Here is a 21,002-nt window from a genome sequence, read left to right on the forward strand (position 1 = left end):
TTAGGAAATGGCCACACTTGTTCAATAGTGTGTGTGGCTGTATTCAGTCAAGTTTAGAAATACAACAAAGACAAATAAGCTTACAAAACTGAAAACATTTAATATTTAATATCTAGTGTTCTACATAGGTTTGTGGACATGAGATCTAGTTTTTAAAGGGGAAATACTGGGGACAGTCATTAGGCCCAGCAGCTAAACCACTGATTGGGATACCTACCTCCCCTATCAGAATGCCTGGGTTCAAGTCCTGACTCTGCTCCTCAAACCAACTTCCTGCTGATGCACACTCTGGGAGCCAGCAGTGATGGGTCCCCAACACCCATGTGGGAGACCTGGATTGAGTTTGTGGCCACTGGCTTTGCCTGACCACTGTGGGAATTTGAGGAGTCAACCAGAGAACAGAAACCCTCTGTCTCTCTGCCTCTCAAATAAATAAATGCATATTGCTTTTAATGAAGTGAGGGGAAAATACTCCCAACACTCCAGATGGCCATTCCCTCGTGGGAGCTGGGGGGAAGTGTAGCGCGCAGGGTTCTTCTGCCCCCGGTGATACATTTGCATAGACTGTTGTGCAGCGGCGGGACATTGAGGTATTCTATCACAGAAGCTCAGAGACGGCTTGACAGGAGTCAGGGCAGAGACTGATCAAGCATCTGCCGAGTGAGCGATGAGAAGGCAGGGGCATGAGGACAAACATGGAAATTAGAAAAAGGAGAAACGAGGAAACATGGAGGGAGAATTTTGGATAAGAAGGGACAGTGTTAGTCACAAGAATGAGGCTTATGTGAAGAAGCTAAGATGAAGGCACGTGGCTGGGGAAAGGTGCTAAGGGGGAGAAAGGTACTGGATTTAGCTCTGTAGCAGGGGTGTGGGCTTGGGCAGCTGAGTGTCCCTGGGGATGCTGAGGGAGGCAGAGAGCAAAGGCTCGGGTTAGCCTGGGAGAGCGTCCTCTGCTGCTCTGGCCACCCCCTGTCCATCAGTACCCAGTGCAGGCCGACAGCAAGCTTCTCCAGATCCCTTCCTCTGTGCTACATTGTTGCTGCTCAAGGACCAGCCCTTTCACCAGAGAGCCCTGGATTCCCACGAGGACGCATGGGCTACTTCCGGGCTTCCCTCTCACTGCTCGGTTGTGGGCCAATCATGTCCTGACTCAGGGTCTCGCTTTTCTCAAGTGTGAGATGCTGTGTGAGGCATCCTCCCTACTGCATCCACTTCCCGCCCTCCTTTATTCCCACACACTGGCCACGCGAGTGCTCCCCCAGCTCCCTGCCCGGAAAAGATGGACATGGGAGCCCCCGGAGAGGGAGCCATGTGGCACAGGTCCAGGGCGTCCCCGCCGTCAAAGACGCAGCGCTGACTGATCACCAGCCCACACCTGATGCCAGATGCCATCAGCGTTTCTGGCCCATGGGACTGTTTGGACAGGGAAATGTGTGCAGCTGGGATCCACTTGTGTCTCTCATTCTTCCAGGAATTTTTCTTTAAATGTGGAGCACACCCGACCTCTGACAAGGAAACATCAGTAGCTTTGAACCTGATCACAACCAACAGTCGCAACATCTCTTGCATAACCTGCACGGACATAAGGTAAGGCCCCGAAATTGACGCCACTGCCCAAAGCTGTCCTCCTGCGTCACCCTTCCCCTGGGACCTCACTTTCCTGGGCAGCTCCCGTTCTATTTTAGTGCCGTCCGCCCACCATTTTCATGGGACAAAACTATTCACGATGCCAATGCTTAGTTTCCTCTGTAGTCAAAGAGAGTCCTAAGATACGTGAGATGACATAGCTAAAAGATAGTGTAATCTTAGCCCGTGTTAGAATGGACCCGTGTATCTGAGTGTGTAGAATGTAAACTCATCCATAGCAAATGAAGATGGGGCACTAACACTGGGGATACAGTAATGATTTGTGAACACCCTTTATCCCTGGGCTGTCTATCCCATACGTGTTGTCTTAATGTTTTCCTCACGTGTTACTTCTGCCACACATGTGTCCGTATTTGTATTGGACTTCATGTACCCAAAGGAAAGCACACAGTCAGTTGGGGACCTGGTTGCTTTTAATCTCAGTAAATGGCAAAGACGGAAAACGCGGAGATGGTGTGTTAGAAAAAAAGAGGAAGTGGCCGGGTTTGAATTATGGTTTAGTGGGCAGGAGCCAGGCAAAAGGTGAGCATGCGTACTGCTGAGCAGGCAGTGAGGGAAGTCCTCCCTGGATACCTCCAGACTGACAGAGTGAGCAAAATTAGTGTTAGCACGTGTTCTCCGAGGCTGGCTAAGAGGAGCAGCCTGCAAGAGCAGGGGTGTGGCCCTGACACCAGGGAGAAATCCTCAGGGGAAAGATAAATTGGATTCCTGGGTAAAGTCAAAGAACCTTGTTTCGTAATTTTAAGCAGGGATAGCTCTGCGTGCAGCCTGGGCATTGCAAGTGCTGTGTCTCCTTGGCCGTCGGGACAGAGTGCACGGCCTTGTGAAGCTACTCTGAACTCTAGATTACCTGACCCCTGCTAATTAATACTTGGAATGTGCGATTTCCTTTTTTAGACCCACTCAGGTTAAGATGTTCACTAACACACACCTAAAAACCTCAACGACGTCTGTTGAACAAACTTGCGTCCAAGAAGCAAGGAAGACGAGGGCGTGGCTTTCTTTTTGCTGCGCATTCAGTCACCTCCATAGCAGGAAGCCCCGCACGTGGCCCACACCTGCAGTGGTTCAGCCCCGCCCACCCCAGCGAGGGGAGTGGCTGCATGTGACTGACGCTGTCCGCACGCGAGGGCGGGGCTGCGGCAAAGCTTCTAGTCTTTTAGGAAGGGACTTGGAAAATAAACATCGACTACCCTTAGCAATCGGTCATTAAAGTCACTTTTCACTTACTCGGAGGAAAAGCTGAAAACATTTTTCCGAAAGTCGGAATGCAGCCCACCAGGGAGATTTAAAAACCTTCCACTGAAGTTGATTAGAGTGGGGCCAGCACCATGACATAGCGGGTAAAGCCTCCACCTGCAGTGCCAGCATCCCAAAAGGGCACTGGTTCGAGTCCCGGCTGCTCCACTTCCAATCTGGCTCTCTGCTGTGGCCTGGGAAAGCAGTGGGAGTTGGCCCAAGTCCTTGGGCCCCTGCACCCAATGGAGACCCAGAAGAAGCTCCTGGCTCCTGGCTTTGGATCAGCACAGCTCTGCCATCATAGCCATCTGGGGAGTGAACCAGCAGATGGAAGACCTCTCTCTAAGAGATCTCTCTCTCTGCCTCTCTGTAACTCTGCATTTCACATAAATAATTTTTTTAAAAAAATTGATAAAAGTGACATTAAAACATGCAGTGGTGATCATAGCCTCTTACTGTGAGCACGGTGCCCCCCCCCCCCACTTCCTGCTGCTTAAACTGTCACTTTTATATGAATAGCTGGCAACATCTTTTGAAGAAAATGAACTGCTTCCCAGAATCATGGGGAGAAAATTGCTGAAAAAAATAACATTGTCACAATAAAATTATTCATATCATTACTTCTACAGGGCTATAAATAGAAGTCACTGGAGTCAGTGAAATCCAGGTGTGTGTGTATAGCTGCCCACCTGATTGAATGAGGCACCTTCCTCTCTTCTCGTGTAGGGAGGCGGAGGGCTGCCCTCCTGCAGGACAGACAGGCTGTTTACTCTGACTCTGAGAAACCATGTACAGGCTGACAGGAAAACCTGCAGCAGACTACTCCAATAGTGGTACCTGATAATTTAGTCATAATTGGGAGGTCCCCCAATAATGCTTTGTTTTTAAGGTTAGAAGTAATTCACTCACAATAAACTGCAAAAAAAGAATTGTTTTTTATTCTAGTGGCTCGTAGTACAATAATTTGTGAGATTTATTTTATTTATCTGAAAGGCAGAGTTACAGAGACAGAGAGGGAGAGAGAGATCTTCCCTCCGCTGGTTCACTCCCCAAATGGCCTCAAAGGCCAGAGCTGGGCCAAGCCAAAGTCAGGAGCCAAGAACTTCTTCTGGTCTCCTACGTGGGTGCAGGGGCCCAAGTACTTGGGCTGTACTCTGCCGCCTTCCCAAGCACATACTCCACCTAGCCTTTTCTGTGTTGTTGACCGTGGAGATTTCTTCTGGTCTTAAAACTGATGAGTAAGATAGAAAGCCATATTCTTTAACAGGCATCATTGACAGCTTTGAGTCCGGAAAGCTCAGGACCAGAAATGGGATCAGGTGAATGGTAGTGGCCATTTTCAAGATTCTTGATGTGCACTGCCAAATCTCTGTCCAGAAATACTACTCCGAGTTAGACCGTGCCCAGCCACGCACTGACGAGGTCCACGTTTTCAGTCTTTGCCCATTTGATAAAGGAAATTACTTTTATCCCTACTATTTGCTTTTTGAATAGTCATTGGTGAGTTTGAGCGTTTCCCGTTTGCTAATGTGCAGTTTTGATTGTGAGGTAACAGTGATAACCTTTCTCAGCACTGAAGCTTTGGAGAGAACTCACAAAACAGAACCAGTCTCAGCCGTCTTCCTCAGTCCTATTTGTAATGTCCTTATGTCCTTCATTAACACGGGCCTACTTCCTTTTGAATTTATGTTGGTCTTTATTTTAAAATATTATATCTTCCTAATGGCAAGTCAAAATTGATTACAGATATATATCTACATCTATGATTGTTTTATTTTTATATGTGCTTTCGTCATATATCATTGGTCAAGCTAGACATAATTAATTATATAGCATTAAACCTAAGGATAGTATTTATTTATAAAGACCTTTTCGTGTCACCCTTATACTAATGGAAGGTAAGAATTTTATTTATTGCTTTGCTTTACAAATATATTTTTAACATGAAATCTCATGAGATCATTACTACTCCTTTATTGTAATAATTCAAGGAGCCCCAATGCCACTAAGCCACCTTTTCTGACTTTAAGAGAATAACATGATCTCTTTGGCCTTCGGTTTCTGTATAAATCCAGGAATTTAAGTGGGTGATCAGAAAGGTTATGGCTGGTTCTGAGGGACTGAAAAATGGAAGGCTGCAGCTTGTTCTCAGCATATAAACCAGTCATGCCCCTTGGGAAGACATTCGCTTGCTCTACTGTCTCCTGACAGAGGCAGAAATAAAAGATGAGGTTTTTGAAGATGATACCTGCCAGACCACACATATGTGGTTGCTGTGTGTAGAGAAGTAAATAAAATAGATGTGCTCTGTGTTGCCAACTTTTAAACCTAAAATTTAATTCAAGTACGTGATTTGTATTCTGTGAGTTTACGTTTGAGATAAAATATTTTTCTCTCCTGTAAAAAAATAAAAGTAGTGAACACTTTGAGAACCAGAACATCCCAAGATTTAATGTGAACTCATAAGCTCCCTTCTGGCACCACGCCTTCGAGTCTCTGCTACTTATCCACAGCGGCAACTTGATCTTCATCCAGTCAGACTTAGGAATACGGAAACGTAATGGGTTGAACCAAAACTAGCGCTGAGCCACTTGAAGGCAGAGCAGCTGTATTGTGTAGTTATTCCCAACACAAGTTACATCCAAAGGTTTCAAGTGTTCTTGGTATCATCCCACTGCATTTACAGCAGGAGCGGGACAAGCCGAGGGGACACATGTGTGTCCTTCCCCTAATGAACACGCGTGTCTCAGAGCCAACTCTCTCTCAGAGTCTCCTATGGGAAAACAATGTTTCAGTTCTTGAATCTCATTTTATAGTATCACTCTTGAATGATCTGATTTTAAATAAAAACCTTAAAAGCCTACAAAATAGGAAAGTCATTACCGTGACGTCACCAGGCCAGAAGGGAAGGCCTGCCCCCTCCCCTCCCCCACTGTTTTGCTCCCTCTGTGGCTGCCTGGAGCCACGTCTGCACAAACTTTCACCTCCAAAAACACATTTGAAGGCCCACTTCGCGGCAGAGTGTTGAATCCACACAGTGGCACGACCTGGTCATTTCCCTCAACTCTAACCAACAAGACTTCCGTCACTGATGTCACTGTTGTGAGACATAAATGCTTTTACAGTTCTCTGGCCTTCAAATAACATTCTCTCAGCTTGTTGAAGCAACACTGCCAGGGACTGCAGACTTAAAAGATTTACCTGGGCCTGGAGATTAGCAGAGATTTATCTCAACATCCATGTGTGCTTGTTCCTGGTGTCCTCCTGGCTGGTCTGCGTTCATTCATTAATTCATGTAACAGAGAGAGAGAGAGAACCCGGGCCTCTCTGTGATGTTCCCTTTGGATGTCTTTGTTATGCCTGAAGCTTCGTTTTTTTTTTTTTTCAATTCAAGCTTTAAGTTTGGTTATGCAGTGGTTGCCATTTCTTTATGGCTCGGAATCAAGTTCTTTATGCATCTAATTTGTGAGATATTGCAGAGGAATCCTAACCAAGTTAACCCTTTCATAACATCGTGGCCTCAGATGGGACCTTGGTGGTTTTATCCAGGCTCTGAGCAGCCTGGTGCAGCCCTGACCAGAATTGAACCAGAATTTATTTTTATTTATTTTTATTTTTTTTTTATTTATTTATTTTGGACAGGCAGAGTGGACAGTGAGAGAGAGAGACAGAGACAAAGGTCTTCCTTTGACGTTGGTTCACCCTCCAATGGCCGCCTTGGCCGCCGCGCTGCGGCCGGCGCACCGCACTGATCCGATGGCAGGAGCCAGGAGCCAGGTGCTTCTCCTGGTCTCCCATGGGGTGCAGGGCCCAAGCACCTGGGCCATCCTCCACTGCACTCCCTGGCCACAGCAGACAGCTTGCCTGGAAGAGGGGCAACCGTGACAGAATCCGGCGCCCCAACCGGGACTAGAACCCCGTGTGCCGGCGCCGCAAGGCAGAGGATTAGCCTATTGAGCCACGGCGCCGGCTGAACCAGAATTTAACACAGGATCTACCTAGAGTCTTGACGGAGGCCTTTTTCAGTAAGTGGCTTTATTTCTGTCGTGGAGATTTTGGAAGTTTCTTGTGCAGCAAAGATCATTGTTTGTGCATTTCTTCCTGTTAAACGGAAACAGAATGTAGCCTACCAGAGACAAGAGACAGGTTTGTGGGCTTGTGGGGAGTGTCTGGGAGTGTTACCTGGCACTGTACAGAAAGGCAGAGGGTCCTTTGTAGTTGATCAGGAGCATCAAGTTCTCTTTACAGTAAGCTAGAGCATGTTAGACAGCGGAGTGGAGGATCTTACAACTTTTTAAGATGAAAGAGGAAACTTCAAAGATACATCCTCTAGCTTGAAGCAGGCTACTTCACACTGTGCCCCACACCCCATGGGAGTCAAATCTCCCTACTTATGCTATGAGTGATTCTTTCCTGCAAAAGACTGGTGCACCCAGTCACATCCCGTCTAGAGTGAGAACCGCTGTCACTCCATCCAGGAAGGAGAGTCCACTCTTTGCACAGAGCCCCCGTGAAAGGTGAGCAGCTTCCTCCTCTGAGATCCAAGTCTAGTCCTTAATGACCTGTAATTCTTTGCCTGCCTTAATTTAGAATACAGTCCTCCCCGGTGTCCGTGGGGATTGGTTCCAAGACCCCTCAGAAGCTTAAATCTGGGATACTGAAGCCCTTTATGGAGTAATGTTTCCATATACTCTTTGTTCTTCCCCCTGTAGACCTTAAATCATCTCTGGATTACTTGTAATACCTAATACCATGCAAATGCTATGTAGATGGTTGTTACACTGTATTTAGGAAGCGTGCAGGGAATAATGAGAAGAAAAATGTCTCGTGCATGTTCCATAAATTACATGCAAATACAAACATATTTTCCATCTGAAGTTGGTTGAGCCTGAGGACTGCGGATCCCACAGACACAGGCAGCCGACTGTCATTGGCCTTCAGTCTGATAGACAGAGACACCGGGACTACAGCTTTTGAAAAATTACATCTGGGTCATTCCACAAGGAAGTGGCTAAACTAACCCACAGCCCAGGCTACGTGGTTTGCACTGTTCCTCACCGCAACTGACTCGCCCCTGCATGGAGCTACTTTTCTCCAATGTAAAAGGCAAGGCTTTCTGGTGACACTGGGAGGTGGGTTTGTGTTGTAAAGGAAAATAGAGCAATAGAGTGAGATGGAGAGATGGGAAAAGAAGCCAGACAAACAGCAAGAACTATAAAAAGAAAGTGTGTTTTTCTGTCTGTGACATTGCGGGGTCCTTGAAGGGAAAGTCCCAGCCTGACCACGTGCTGGTCCTCCCGCAGTGTCCAGCACAAGACGCTACACCTGGAGATTTAAATGAATGGTTGCTGACTTGAATGAAAGTAAATCCATTTCACCCGGCACAATAAACAGAAAGTGAATTCTTTCCTGATGGGACGCTCTCCTTTTAAAAATCCCTTCAAAGTTTAATAGAATTTTCTAAAACGCAATTAAATAAAACGACGCCTTAGTCAGTCATCCATGCAGAGGTTTAGGAGCTATTAGGCCTCAAGAAGAAGTACAATTCCAAGACCTAACCTAGAGGGTACAGATTACTCAGCCATATTGTTTGGGGCCAGTAACTTAGGAAAACCTAGAAGAAATATTTCACATACATTGATGCTTTGAGATGGGAACCATGTCAGCCTTCGTGTCGGCCTGTGACCTTCATTTCTCCCGGGGTGAACCCTGCAGACTGCAGATCCGAGCAGCCGCACCAGCAGGGCTTCCTAGCGACGCTCCAGGTGCTTGTGCATGAAATCCACATGCCTCCCCGTTTCATTTAACGGCCGCCACGGGTGCGCAGCGGCCCCCGCTGGCTGGAGGAGGACGATATTGCAAATCCTCCCGGACCAATTTTATATCCGTTCAGGTCAGCCTGGCGTGTTGGAGCCGTCTGGATTTTAAGCAGTTCATTTTCTGCAAGTAGATGGTAGGAAGCAGCAGCTATGCTCCTACAGGCCCTGGGCAGGACTTGAAGAACAGTCAAGCTTGATTTCTAAGACCCAGTTTTATCGGGAGAAATTACCACAAAATCATGATTTTTTTTTTTTTTTAGAAATTTAGGAAACTAATGCATGACTTGTGCATATATTTTTAATTTCAACTTTATTCTTATAATCAGCAATTATTTATAAACTGGGTCAAGGGAGTAAGTTGCCTTCCACTGTGAAGAATATTTGTGCCAATTCATGCAAATCATCAGATAGAAACTCTAGTGTTGGGACGCTTTTCAGTGATGGGCAGTAATTTGCTGTGCCTTGTACTCTGAAAACATCCTGTGTGCAGCTGTTATTCCCGATGTCGTTTAGAATCGAGTATTTGCAGATCTGCCCTCTGTGCCTCCCACAGCTTGTAGAGTTATCTGTGACTGAGTGAGCAGAAGTCTCAGCAACCCGGAGTACAGTTACTTACTGAAACAGGAAACGGGGGCCACAGTGTGTTGAGTCTGTCCCTTGTTATCATGGAGCTGGGAAATGCCTGTCTCCTAATGACATCACCATCGCCCGTTGGTTACCTGTGCTGCCAGTCACATAGGAATATGACACATCCGAATGTACAGTGCACAATATTCGATAATGATAACAGGCAACTCTTGTTCGCAGTGGATTGAACAGGGTTTTGCTCTCAAACTCTTGGAGATGTTCCAACCGCAAAGTCGTAGGTAAACAGTTAGTGGATTACTGGTTGGTAGATTCAGGTTGGGTGTGTGATCCAATCATGGTGTCTATGGAGGGGGTCTTTGGGAAGGGGTTGGGTTGGATTATATTGCAGGCCTCGAGACAGGATCATGGTGGCTTTGTAAGGGGAGACCATGTCTTGTGAGGGGGAGAGGAAGAGCAGGTTTCCTGTCTCTCTGCTTTGTGGCTCACAGCGTGACCCTTCCTCTGTGCCTGCCCCGCCACGGCCAGCCTCCACTCGACGCCAGACTAATAGCACCACCCCATATTGTGCCGAAAGCTGAAATAGGCCTTCTCTCCTAAGTGACTCCTCCAGGTGTTCAAGTAACAAAGAACTGACCAACACAGTGCACTTACTCTACTCTGCTGGTTTTTAGAGTGCACGCCTCTGTGTAAAGGATGACTGTTGAGCAATATGCCACACATTCCCCGCAGTAGTGCACACAGCTGGGCTTCCCATCTCTCAACCGCATCAAGAGTCCACGCTGAGGGACCTACCCCTGTCATCTGTGGAACTACACCCTGTGATGGTGCTGGTCTGATCTCTGTAACTACAGTGAAATAGCTGAAGCTGAGTAACTTGGAGAGACATGAGTTGATGTAGCTCACTGTTCTAGAGGTCCAAGGGCCTGCACCTGGCAGTGGGCTCCCTGCTGACAGAGTCCCGCGGTGGCCGAGAGCGTCCCATGCTGAGAAATGGGAGACGTGTGCACATGCATGTGTCCTCTGGTCTCTCCCTCTTTTCACGAAACCACCAGTATTCAATCAGAGGGACTTCACCCCATGACCATATCTACTCCTCAGTACATCCCCAGGGCCTCATACACAGGGGACACAGTAAGTTTTCCCTCCTCCATGCCTGCCAGTGGGGGTCACATGCTGACTGTAGCTTGGGAGGAGACAAGCCCTGTTCAGACCACATCACATCCTCCGTGCCTGCCAGTGGGGGTCACACGCTGACTGTAGCTTGGGAGGAGACAAGCCCTGTTCAGACCATAGCACATCCTCCATGCCTGCCAGTGGGGGTCACACGCTGACTGTAGCTTGGGAGGAGACAAGCCCTGTCAGACCACAGCACAGATACTTGAGTTCATTCAGTCTTTCAAAGCCACGACTTTCCTAAAGTGGCAGCAAAGAAAGACGGTGAGTGCTGCCATGTTGAGGAGCTGTTCTCTTTTTTCTAATCCAACATCAGCATTGTGGTATCCACAGTGTTGTTCCGGTACTCAGAAGGTGTCTGCTCTGACTGGTGGCTGTCACAGCTTGTTGGAACAGCATTACGAGCTGTATGCATACAACTGTTACTTCTAAACCTACTCCAGGGCTCTAAATTTAGTGAAGACTTTTTCTTTTTCAATCATGATGCTGTTTTCCACAAAAAGATGTGTTCACATTATTTTAAAAACAAAAACTAAATAAAAGTGTTGAACTGTTAAATGGAATCTGCAATATAATTCACAATAATGTCAGATATTTCAGCAAAACAATAAAATTTTTGTTAAGATTTCTTCATTTACTGCAAGCCAGAGTTAAAGAGACAAGGAGAGAGAGGGAGAAGGAGAAAAGGAGAGAGAGAGAAATCGATCAATCTTCTCTCTGCTGGTTCACTCCTCAGATGGCTGTAGCTGCCAGCACCAGGCCAGGCCGAAGCCTGGAGCTTCCTGCAGGTCTCCCATGTGGGTATCAGGGGCCCAAGCACTTGGGCCATCTGCTGCTACTTTTCCCAGGCCATTAGCAGGGATCTGGATTATAAGCGGGGCAGCCAGGACCTGGCACCTATATGACATACTGGCCTCACATGTGGTGATTAACCCACTGAGCCACCATGCCAGCCCAAGAATAAACTTCCAAAAGCTTCACTTTAAGACAATTATTAACATAAAAAGAAAAACTGAGTCATAATTGAATGGATAATCCATTTTTATCATCCAGTGGTGCCAATAGAAAGCTATTAAATTTTTTAAGATTTTATTTATTTATTTGAGAGGAAAAATTACAGACAGAGAGAGAAAGAGAGAGACAAAGAAAAGGCTCTTCCATCCACTCGTTCACTCCCCAAATGGCTGCAATGGCCAGAGCTGTGCCTGTCCGAAGCCAGGAGCCAGGAGCTTCTTCCTGGTCTCTCAGGCAAGGGCAGGGGCCCATGCACGTGGGCCATCTTCTACTGCTTTCCCAGGCCACAGCAGAGAGCTGGATCAGAAAAGCAGCCAAGAGGGACACCAATACCAGATGCTGGCACCACAGGCGGAGTTATTAGCCTACTGTGCCACAGTGCCAGCCCCAAAGCTATTCAATTCTAACTCTTTGTTAAGTTCTTCTGCTAAGCATTCTATCACTAACAACTGTTTAGCTTTATGTTCCAACACAAGGTGACCGGGAGTGAAACTAGTCATTGGATCTGATGAACAGCCAGGTCTCTTCACTGAGTAATGGTAGGTCTACCCACCGAGCCCTGTGTTAAATCCCACTCTACAGGGCCGCTAGGACAGCTACAGGTTTTGTAGTAGAGACTGATGCTCCCTCAGCAGGTTTGTGTCCCTGGTCTCTGGGCAGCGCATGATATTTAGAAATACCCCAGGGTAGATAGAAAATGTTGACGAACATGTGTGCAACTTAGATATTCATCGCAGATTTTTTTTGAGAAATAGAAATTGTTCACTTAATGTGTACTTGCTCTTTAAACTTAGGACTATTGGAAGAGTTTATTCCACAATAAATGTCACTAGCAGTCATGCTAATGAGTACTCCTAGGGTAGTTAGAAGACCTGTAGGTAAAGCCATCTGACCAGAGCTCCTGTTTCCTGCACGTGCTTCATGTAGAGGGAACCTGTGGTTTCCCATGTTGTCCACTCACACCACCAACAGGCTTTAAGCACAGCTTCAAGGTGGCCACACAGCACATGGAGGACCACCCCCAATAACCCAAGGAGTTACCTGTCTTACTGGGTCCTTGGAGCCAAGGTAGTTTTGTGTTCTCCCCAAGAGCCTGCATGTTCTTTTTGGCAAGGTGTCTTGGTTACCTGGAGACCGGGAAGGGCCATGAGTACAGAGCCTTGTTCAGTAGCAGGAGGACGAGAGTGACAGCCCTGAACTGCAGGTGCACCACACACACTGCTGGTGAGACGGAGGCAGCCTGGAGGAGATGGGGCCTGCTTATTTTAATGTAGCTATTAGTAATAGTGCTCCCTGAAACTAGGAGATACTGAGGACAGGTGTAACCCAGACAGAGGTTCCTCTGCATCCTGTTGCGTGGCTATCCTCTGTGAGCCTCAGAGACGTGGAGGTTCCTGGATCTAGGAGAGGCCTTCCTAGGGCACCAGAGTGCCCCGGTGTGGGGAGGAGACAGACAGGGCTGTCTCTCGTCCTTACCCAAGTCTTGCGTCACCACTCATCAGGATGCGGAAGGCAGAGGGTGGAGAGAGCTCCTGCCACCCTGCGAGGGCCTAACCCTTCTGGAACTCCCTCCTGTCCTTCACCCTGAGCTGCAGCCAGACGCATTTCTGCAGAGCAAGGTGAAACCAGCGCTCCCTGGAGTCTCCTCTCCCTTGTCACTAAATGAGCCCCCGGTGGCTCTCGGTGATGCTCCAGGCCCTGCACGCAGGGAGGGTCCCGGGATAGGTAACCATTGGCCTAACACGCAGAGGGGGATGCAGGCCAGCCGTTCCTCAAGAATTCCCCTCAGCAAGGTGCACTGGGCTGGAAGCAAGCTGCCTGCCAGGGGGGTGAGGAGCTGGTGTTCGGTGCTCTCGTGTCCACAGACTGACTTTGAGCCTTTGTTCTGACAAAGACACTTTATTCCCAGCAAGATAGATGGACTCTGTCCCCAGCAAGCCGCAGCCCAGCATTGGTGCAGCGCGGGCCCTCTTGCTGACAGTAACTAATCCTCGGTGCACACGGCTTCCACGTTGGGCTTAACCCATCACTCTGGCCTTGCCTCCCTGGTGCAGGCTTTGCTGATTGGTCTGTGTGACTCCCATGAATGCCAAAGTACACACCATTTGTCCCAGACTTATTTACAGCCAAGGATTATTGTGTTCGTGACGTTACATCGTCCACAGATTCTTAAATCTGTCTACAGTCTTTCTCCACAGTAGCCAGAGGAGACTAGGCTCTGCCTCGCCCCGTCGTTCTCCGTCCCCCTTCCACAGTGGAAGATTCGGATGTCTTTGCAGTTTGCCTGCAGTGGTCTTCCCTGGGCACCCGGAGGCACAAGGTGGCTGAGAGCGCGGTCTCTGGACACAGACTGAGGTGCCGCATGTGGCTCTTCTGCTTTTCTGCCTCTGTCTGTCAGGATCAGAGTTTGCAGCGTGATTGTGAGGATGAGGAGGGTCCCAGACATGGGCAGCATTTAGCACCAGGTTTTGCGTTCAGCGCGGGTGTCTCAGCGCTGTGAGCCGAGCAGGTGTAGCACTACCTTACAGCCTCAGCTGCAGCTGGTGGTAGCAACAGTCAGAGATTTTACAACTATCAGCCTCTTCTCCAGGGACAGCTTCAGGATGGGCATCATAAGAACAGGCTTCAGTTTGCCAGCAGATGATCATCTCAGTTGGGCCACATCAGTCACCCTGGCCACATCAGTCACCCTGGCCTTAGCTTCCTAACTTTGATGCATTCCTGAGGTGCATGTCAGAATCAGATAAGTCAGTTTATATGGATGGATTTGAAAATTTTAGTGCTCTACACAAATATAACATATCAGTCATACTAGTTGTTATTGGTCATCTTTTTCCTCTCGGGAAATGTGTCCATAAACAGTTCTCTTTGGAAATGGCACATTTATCTAGTTAGGGCTATCAGTATCAACTCAGAGGAAAGAGTTTGAATTAGGAGAGACCATGTTGCTGTAGGAAAATACATTTTAATATGAATGGGAGGGCAGATGGGGGCACCTAATTCTATACAAAGTAAGGGTGAAACACATGTGTCTTAGTGATCCATCAGTCACTGGGACTTTGGGGAAAGACACGGCTTCCTTATTAGGGTTGCATTAGAAATTTTAGTAGAATTTAACATCGTAAATGTGACTGCTGTAGAAACCATAACAGCAGCACTGCGCTGAGTTGAGTTCTCCAGAAGGAGAAACCGGCACAGAAGCTGGTGTCCAAAGCTTTGTTTTGTCTTGTTTTGTTTCTAAGATTTATTTATTTGCAAAACAGAGACAGAGGAAGAGACAGAAAGAGAGGTACCGACATATCCAGTTCACGCCCCGAATGCTTGCAACAGCCAGCACAAAGCCAGGCCAAAGCCAGAAGCCAGGAACTCCTTCCAGGTCTCTCATCTAGGAGGCAGGGATCCAAGTACTTGGACCGCTGTCTGCTGCCTCCCAGGATGTGCGTTAGCAGGAATCCTGGTGGGAAAGTAGAGGCAGAGCCTGATCGTGGGCCCTCTGATGGGGGCTGTGGGATCCCCCACACGGAGGCCTCACCTGCTACACCACAACACCTGCCCGGCATGTGTACTTGATTTTTAATTTACTTTCTGGTGGACAAGCCCTGTGCAGTGAAACAGGAGGAAGCAGGATTGTCAGACAAGAAGCCCTGAGACGTTGGCCAGCTTTGTGGGAGCTCTGCAGAGTGCTCAGCTTCAGGCCAAATAAAGATTGCTAGCCCCACCTCCTTCAGTCTCTTATGAGGCCATGGAGGGACAGGGGCTGGTACAGACCTTGCAGGAGCTGACAGTGGACACTGGTCACTGCCCACACCCCATGGCTGGTCAACAAGTGCTCCTTCCAAATGGAAGAGCATTGTCGGCATCCTCTGTGTCTGCCACAGGCCAGAGACAAAGGTAGAAAAAGAGCAGGGGAATGTTGGGAAAAGTTGGTTAGGACACAGTAGAAAATGGTCTACAGGAAGTATTTCTGGACAAGAATGAACAAAATACTCATATTTAACTTTTTCCAATAATTACTGTCATTAAAAAGGAACTTAACTCTATTCAATGGAAAACTATTTATTTTGAAAGCAAAAATAGTCAGGGGCTGATGCTGTGGCACAGCGGGTTAAAGCCCTGGCCTGAAGTGCTGGCATCCCATGTGGGCGCCGGTTGTAGTCCCGGCTGCTCCTCTTCTGATCCAGCTCTCTGGTATGGCCTGGGAAAGCAGTAGAAGATGGCTCAAGTCCTTGGGCCCCTGCACCTGTGTGGGAGAGCCGGAAGAAGCTCCTGGCTCCTGGCTTCAGATCAGCGCAGCTCCAGCCATCTGGGGAGTGAACCAGTGAATGGAAGACCTCTCACTCTGTCTCTACCTCTCTCTGTAACTCTGTTTTTCAAATAAATAAAATAAATCTTTAAAAAAAGATGCAACTATCTTATTAATTACTTTGACTTTTTTATATTCAAGTGTCTTATAATGCAAACTCCCACAAGAGAAAAACTTTCATTATTTTACAAAAATCAGGATGTTGGCTTGATGTAGAAATTACTATAAATTTCCATGTTTGTGTCTGATAGAAATGATCCCTCTAAAAATAGAAACAACATAAAATATACTCAAATAGTCAAGGTGCATCTTCAGTTAGGAAACAAACTTCAAACTTTAATTTCATCCTGAAACAACATGTAGTTTTCACAGACATGAAAAGGGATGAAGAGTTTGGCTTGTCTTCTAAGAGACAAAATTGTTGCTCTAAAAATTTACCAGCAGTAGAAATAATTAGTCTTGTCACTGATAAATTATCCCAGTATACTAATATCAGTTTTTAAGATAAATGCAAACATCTTCTCTTTTCAGTGATGCATTTTGATAGTACAGGAACTTGACATTTACTGTTAATATTCAGTACCAGCTTTACGGAATCCAGTGAGCTTTTAGCATGCAAAGGTGCATTTGGCTGTCAGCTTGACTTCTAACTTGGATTCTATTCTTACGTCCATTTTTAAAGGCTATCACATTTGCCTCAGTGATGATTTCAGAGGTTAATCTAAATGCTTCACATGATAAATTTGTGTTGACTACGTGAAAATAATCCTTGACAAAAGAACAACAGGTAGGTAACACTGATGCAAGTGGTTTAATTCAACACTGGCCCCACACAGGGGGAGTTCAGAAGAACAAAGTGCCCCCGCCCAGTTTGATTCCTTTGCCTGGCTGGCTTGTCTGGTATGGTGCTGGTGATCCTATCAGAAAGGTGGAAGGGCAGAACAGAGAGCGAGTGAAGTGAGGAGCAGGCCTGGATCCGCATCTGGATCTGATTACCTGCCGTGTGAACTTGTAGGAGTCATTCACTCCACATTGCTGTCAGATGAGGGTGTCGATCCTCACTCATCAGCATTGCCTGGGGTGAGTGTTTGGTCTGGTGCTGAAGAGGCCCGTCAGGATGTCCAGGCCCCTGTCTGAGTTCCTGGGCTCGACTCCCAGCTCTGGCTCCTGACGCCAGCTTCCTGCTGATGTGAATTCCAGGAAGCGGCAGTGATGGCTCCAGTGACTGGGTTCCTGACACCCACGTGGGAGCCCTACATTGAGTCTCCAGCTCCTGGTTGCAGCCTGGTATGACCTAGCCCAGCCCTCTTGTGGGCATCTGAGGACTGAATCAGTGGATAGGATCTCTCTCTTTCCCTCTTCCTCCACCTCTAAAATTAATAATAAAAATGGGAAAAAAAAAAGATCAAGGTTATAGGGTTAATCCAACAATGAAATTCACGCAGAAGTGCTTCAGAAACGGGGAAAGACGAGCCGGGTTATTGTCACTGAGAATGTCCCGGGGATTTCCCAGCCGCTCTTCACTCCTCGGCTACTACAGAGCTTTGTGGGTGTGATACTAAAGAAGGCACTGACTCACCCCAGTCCTGCGTCAGAAGATTGACCGAAGGCCCTTGAGACAGTGGCCAATTGCTTGCTGCAATCTCCTGGCAGGTGTCTAAGGACTGACACGTCCCCGTCGTCACCAGGCTCCACGTGCCGGCACCCTGGTGAGGGTGCACAGGGGAGCTGGCCAGTGTCCTCTTGGGGGTAGAATGCTAACACCAGTCCTTTACACTGAAATTGCCCAAGAAAGCGTCCTTTCATATCAGTAAGGTAATAGCTAGAGTAATTCTATTAATAGGCAGCGGCTGTTATAGAATTTATGTAGGACAGTATTTTAGAAAAATGATAAAATGATTGAAGCGAAATGACTCGATGACACTGTTCACCGTTGAGCTCTCTCTTGGGTTTTTTGGAATGACTTCTTTTTATTTTTTTCCTTTTGCAACTCCAAGAAAACTACTTGGAACTCCAAGAGAGTAAGTCTGTTTCAGGAAATTTTAACAATAATAATTTCAGTCTTTGAACCTTTTATTTATCATTTATAATTATCACTGTATTTGTCTTGAAAACTTGCTCTAGTTAGATAGATTTATTTTTTTCTCTGAATACATTGGGAAACGCTCCCTAGAAGCAGGGGTGTGGGATGTCTGGCCCACAGGCCGTAGAAAGCCCATGAAATCATTGGTTCTGGTCCTGTGAGGGTCACCACAGGTGGGACTCAAAATTCAGTGAATCCGTGGCGGGCTGATTCTTTCGTTGATAATTCTGTTCGGCCCGTGAATGATGTCATAAATATCCACGTGGCCCCTGGCAGAAAAAGGGTTCCCCAGGCCCGATGATGCCGTCAGCTGCCTGGTATCCCTCTCTGGTGTCCACTTTACTGAAGGCTTGTTCTGCCGTGTCGGTGGTGCACACGCACGCCATACATTCATTGAATTTTGAGTCCCACCTCATCGGATTTTCTAGTTACCGGTTCCATTTACATTGGTTTTCAAGCCCAGATTGATTTGCGCTTGACTCCTTCGGTGGTGCCATGGGACCACAGCCGAGTCAGCCCTGGCGAGGGCCTCCATGGACAGCCTGACATTGAAAGCACAGGTGGAGAAGGAGTGCTGGCCTCAGAGCCCGGCTCTCCGTCTGGCCCTCGTTTTCCTTGGGCAAGTTCCCCAGCCGCTTTGAATGTCAAAAGGTTGTAAAAATGAAATTAAATCAAACATTGCCTGGCACATAAAAAACAGCAAATATTAGCTAAGACTTTGGCTGTCTCCATAACTGAAGGTGTGGGTAAGCTTTTACGGCTCCTGTCTCATCTGTGTTCTGTTCTGGAAACTTCCATCAGCCATGGTTCTGCAAACATAACTAAAGAGTATGTCATCTTCCCTGTAACTGTTGCCTGTGCTTTGAAATTCTGTCCATTCACCACCCAAGGAAGCTTCTTCTAAAAACATCCTTTCTTTAGCTAGCTGAATTGAAATATTTTTTTTTCCTCTGAGAACAGCAATGTTTTGATGGTACTCGCATAATTTCTATGAATGTAGCTAGGACGATGTAAAACTTAGATATCCCAAGCAACCCCATCTTTCCCTTTTGATGAGACACAAAAAGGCAAGAATCTGTAGACACCGTGTCCTTAAGTCCCTGCAGAATAGCACAGTGGTTTCCAGGGATGGTTTTGCTGCTGCTGGGGACGTCTTGCAGTGTCTGGAGACGATTTGGGTTGCCACCACGGGGAGCACTGTTGCCCTTCTCTAGGGTGTGGAGGTCAGAGTCTCAGTCCTTCACCAGCAATACTGAGGACAGCCTCCTGCTACACAGAGGGCTCTGGCCGGGATTTCAACAGGATAGAGGCTGTGCAGGGTGGGGTGCGGAGGCTGTGCAGGGTGGAGGTGTGCACCCTGCCCCGATTTTCTAGAAGAACATCAGAGCTCTCTTCCTAGGAGGCCCACACATCCCTCTGCACTCGCGAGCTGTTTCACGGTCTGAAAAATCAACTCGGTTCCAAATTTCAGATTATGCACGCAAATGCCCTGCCCTTCACACTAAGCCAGGGCGCTGGTGCTTTTCCACTGGATTTCGATAAACCACAAGAGAAAACCTGCCATAGCCAACACTGGAAAACACGCTTCCCGGGAATCAAACAGGTGATTAGGAGGCGTGCACCATGAACGCGAGGTTGTGTCTGGCTGTACAGAGATAAACCTGTTCTGAATGTCACATCCCAGAACCGATAGACTGTAATTCAGTTTTGTATTTTAAAGAAATCCGCGACACCTTTTAAGTTTATGTGTTCACTGTTTTGTTTTGTTTGGGGTTTTTTGGCCTTGCGGTACAAATGAATCCTTAAATTCATGAAGAATGGAAGGTTGCCATTCTCTAAGAAAAAAATTACAAAATTGTCTCATTCTGTAAAAAGAGAACAGCCTTCTCTTGTGTGTCAGCAGGGTTTCAGAAATACTGCAGAATTCTTAGTGCCGTTTGGTAATCTTTAAGCTGAGTGAGTCATTCCCGCAGAAAGCAGGAAGAGTGGGGTAGAAGGTCAGGCAGAAAGGAGCAGGTTTCCAAGGCATCTCCCTGTGACACTGGGGGCGTGGGACGCGAGTTCCCCAGCTGTTAGCGCCTTCCGGTCTGAGGCTCATCTTTGTCAGGATGATAATGAGTTTCCAGTCTTTAGTGGAACTGATCAGTGAGCTGCTGCTCAGGCTGCACCCATAGCTGCCGCTGCTAGCGCCGGTGTATACTCGAGGAGCCGCCGCGACGTGGCTGGCAGACGTCTCGGGCTCCTGTCAACCTCGTCCCTGTTGCTGGAAGCTCCCTGCCTGTTCAGACTGGTAGTGCAGGCCAAGTGTGTTTTCCTGAAGGGCCTCCTGAAACACTCAGAATAAGCTGGGAGGTGGGTGCTGCTGGTGACCCCCTCCTCACAGCAAGCACTTTGCCCTAGCAAGGAGGTTAGGAAACGAATGCAGAGTCTCGCAGCCGTTTCGTTACAGGTCTTGTTCTAAAGCCCATGTTGCTGGGTGCACCCAGCGCTACCTCATTACTGCTGGTTGCATCTAGGCACGGCCTCACTGGGGAATCTACAGCATGCTGAATCAGCATGTGCCTGTGACTTCAACACCCATGCTGCCTGGTGACATTCTTGGAATGTTCTAACGTATGTAATTCAGATACTGCGTGTGTGTGGAATTTTACAGCGCTGAATCATAGCCTGCCTGCTGTCTGTGAGTGGTGCGTGGCTTCTCCTACTTTATCACACCTTGGGACCTTGCTGTGCTAGTGCTGAGTGCGCTGGTATTCAGCAGGTGTGTGGAGACGTGGCCGTGCCACTGGCTGTTGGACCACTGGGTATGGCTTCTGGGAAAGCGAGCTGTTTGTGTTGTTCTTCTCTGGGTTATTTATTTTGACGTCCTCTGCCCGCCACCAGCAAGGTTTCTAATAGGTGTAGTCTTTCTGTAAAAAATAAATTTGGAAGGTTTCTTTATATATCAAGAGTGCTATCACTTTCCCATGCATATCATAAGTGTAAATATTTTCTCACTTCCTGTGTTTATTATATTGAGCATTTTCCATCCCAGTGGATAGATTTCTATGCAGTCAGTTATCAGTGGTTTGAATTTTTCTCTGTTCTTAGGAATCTCTTTGCCAATATTGGGCTGGTAACTCACCCTACCTGTGGG

General features: G+C 47.4%; 1 protein-coding gene across 8 annotated transcripts in view; it reads left to right on the forward strand.

The window, feature by feature from the left end:
- Nucleotides 1-21,002, forward strand: part of PRKN (parkin RBR E3 ubiquitin protein ligase) — a 1,400,595-nt gene that overhangs the window by 803,569 nt on the left and 576,024 nt on the right. For all 8 annotated transcript variants that reach the window (XR_011388432.1, XM_051855168.2, XM_051855165.2 and 5 more), the window contains one exon: nucleotides 1,472-1,587. Coding sequence is in view for 7 of the 8 variants with exons in the window: in XM_051855168.2 (XP_051711128.2) it covers nucleotides 1,472-1,587 (116 nt within the window). In the remaining variant the exon portion in view is untranslated. The remainder of the gene's footprint in view (nucleotides 1-1,471; nucleotides 1,588-21,002) is intronic.

The sequence above is a fragment of the Oryctolagus cuniculus genome, chromosome 5 (genome assembly GCF_964237555.1).
Source record: "Oryctolagus cuniculus chromosome 5, mOryCun1.1, whole genome shotgun sequence".
In the NCBI taxonomy this organism is placed as follows: domain Eukaryota; kingdom Metazoa; phylum Chordata; class Mammalia; order Lagomorpha; family Leporidae; genus Oryctolagus; species Oryctolagus cuniculus.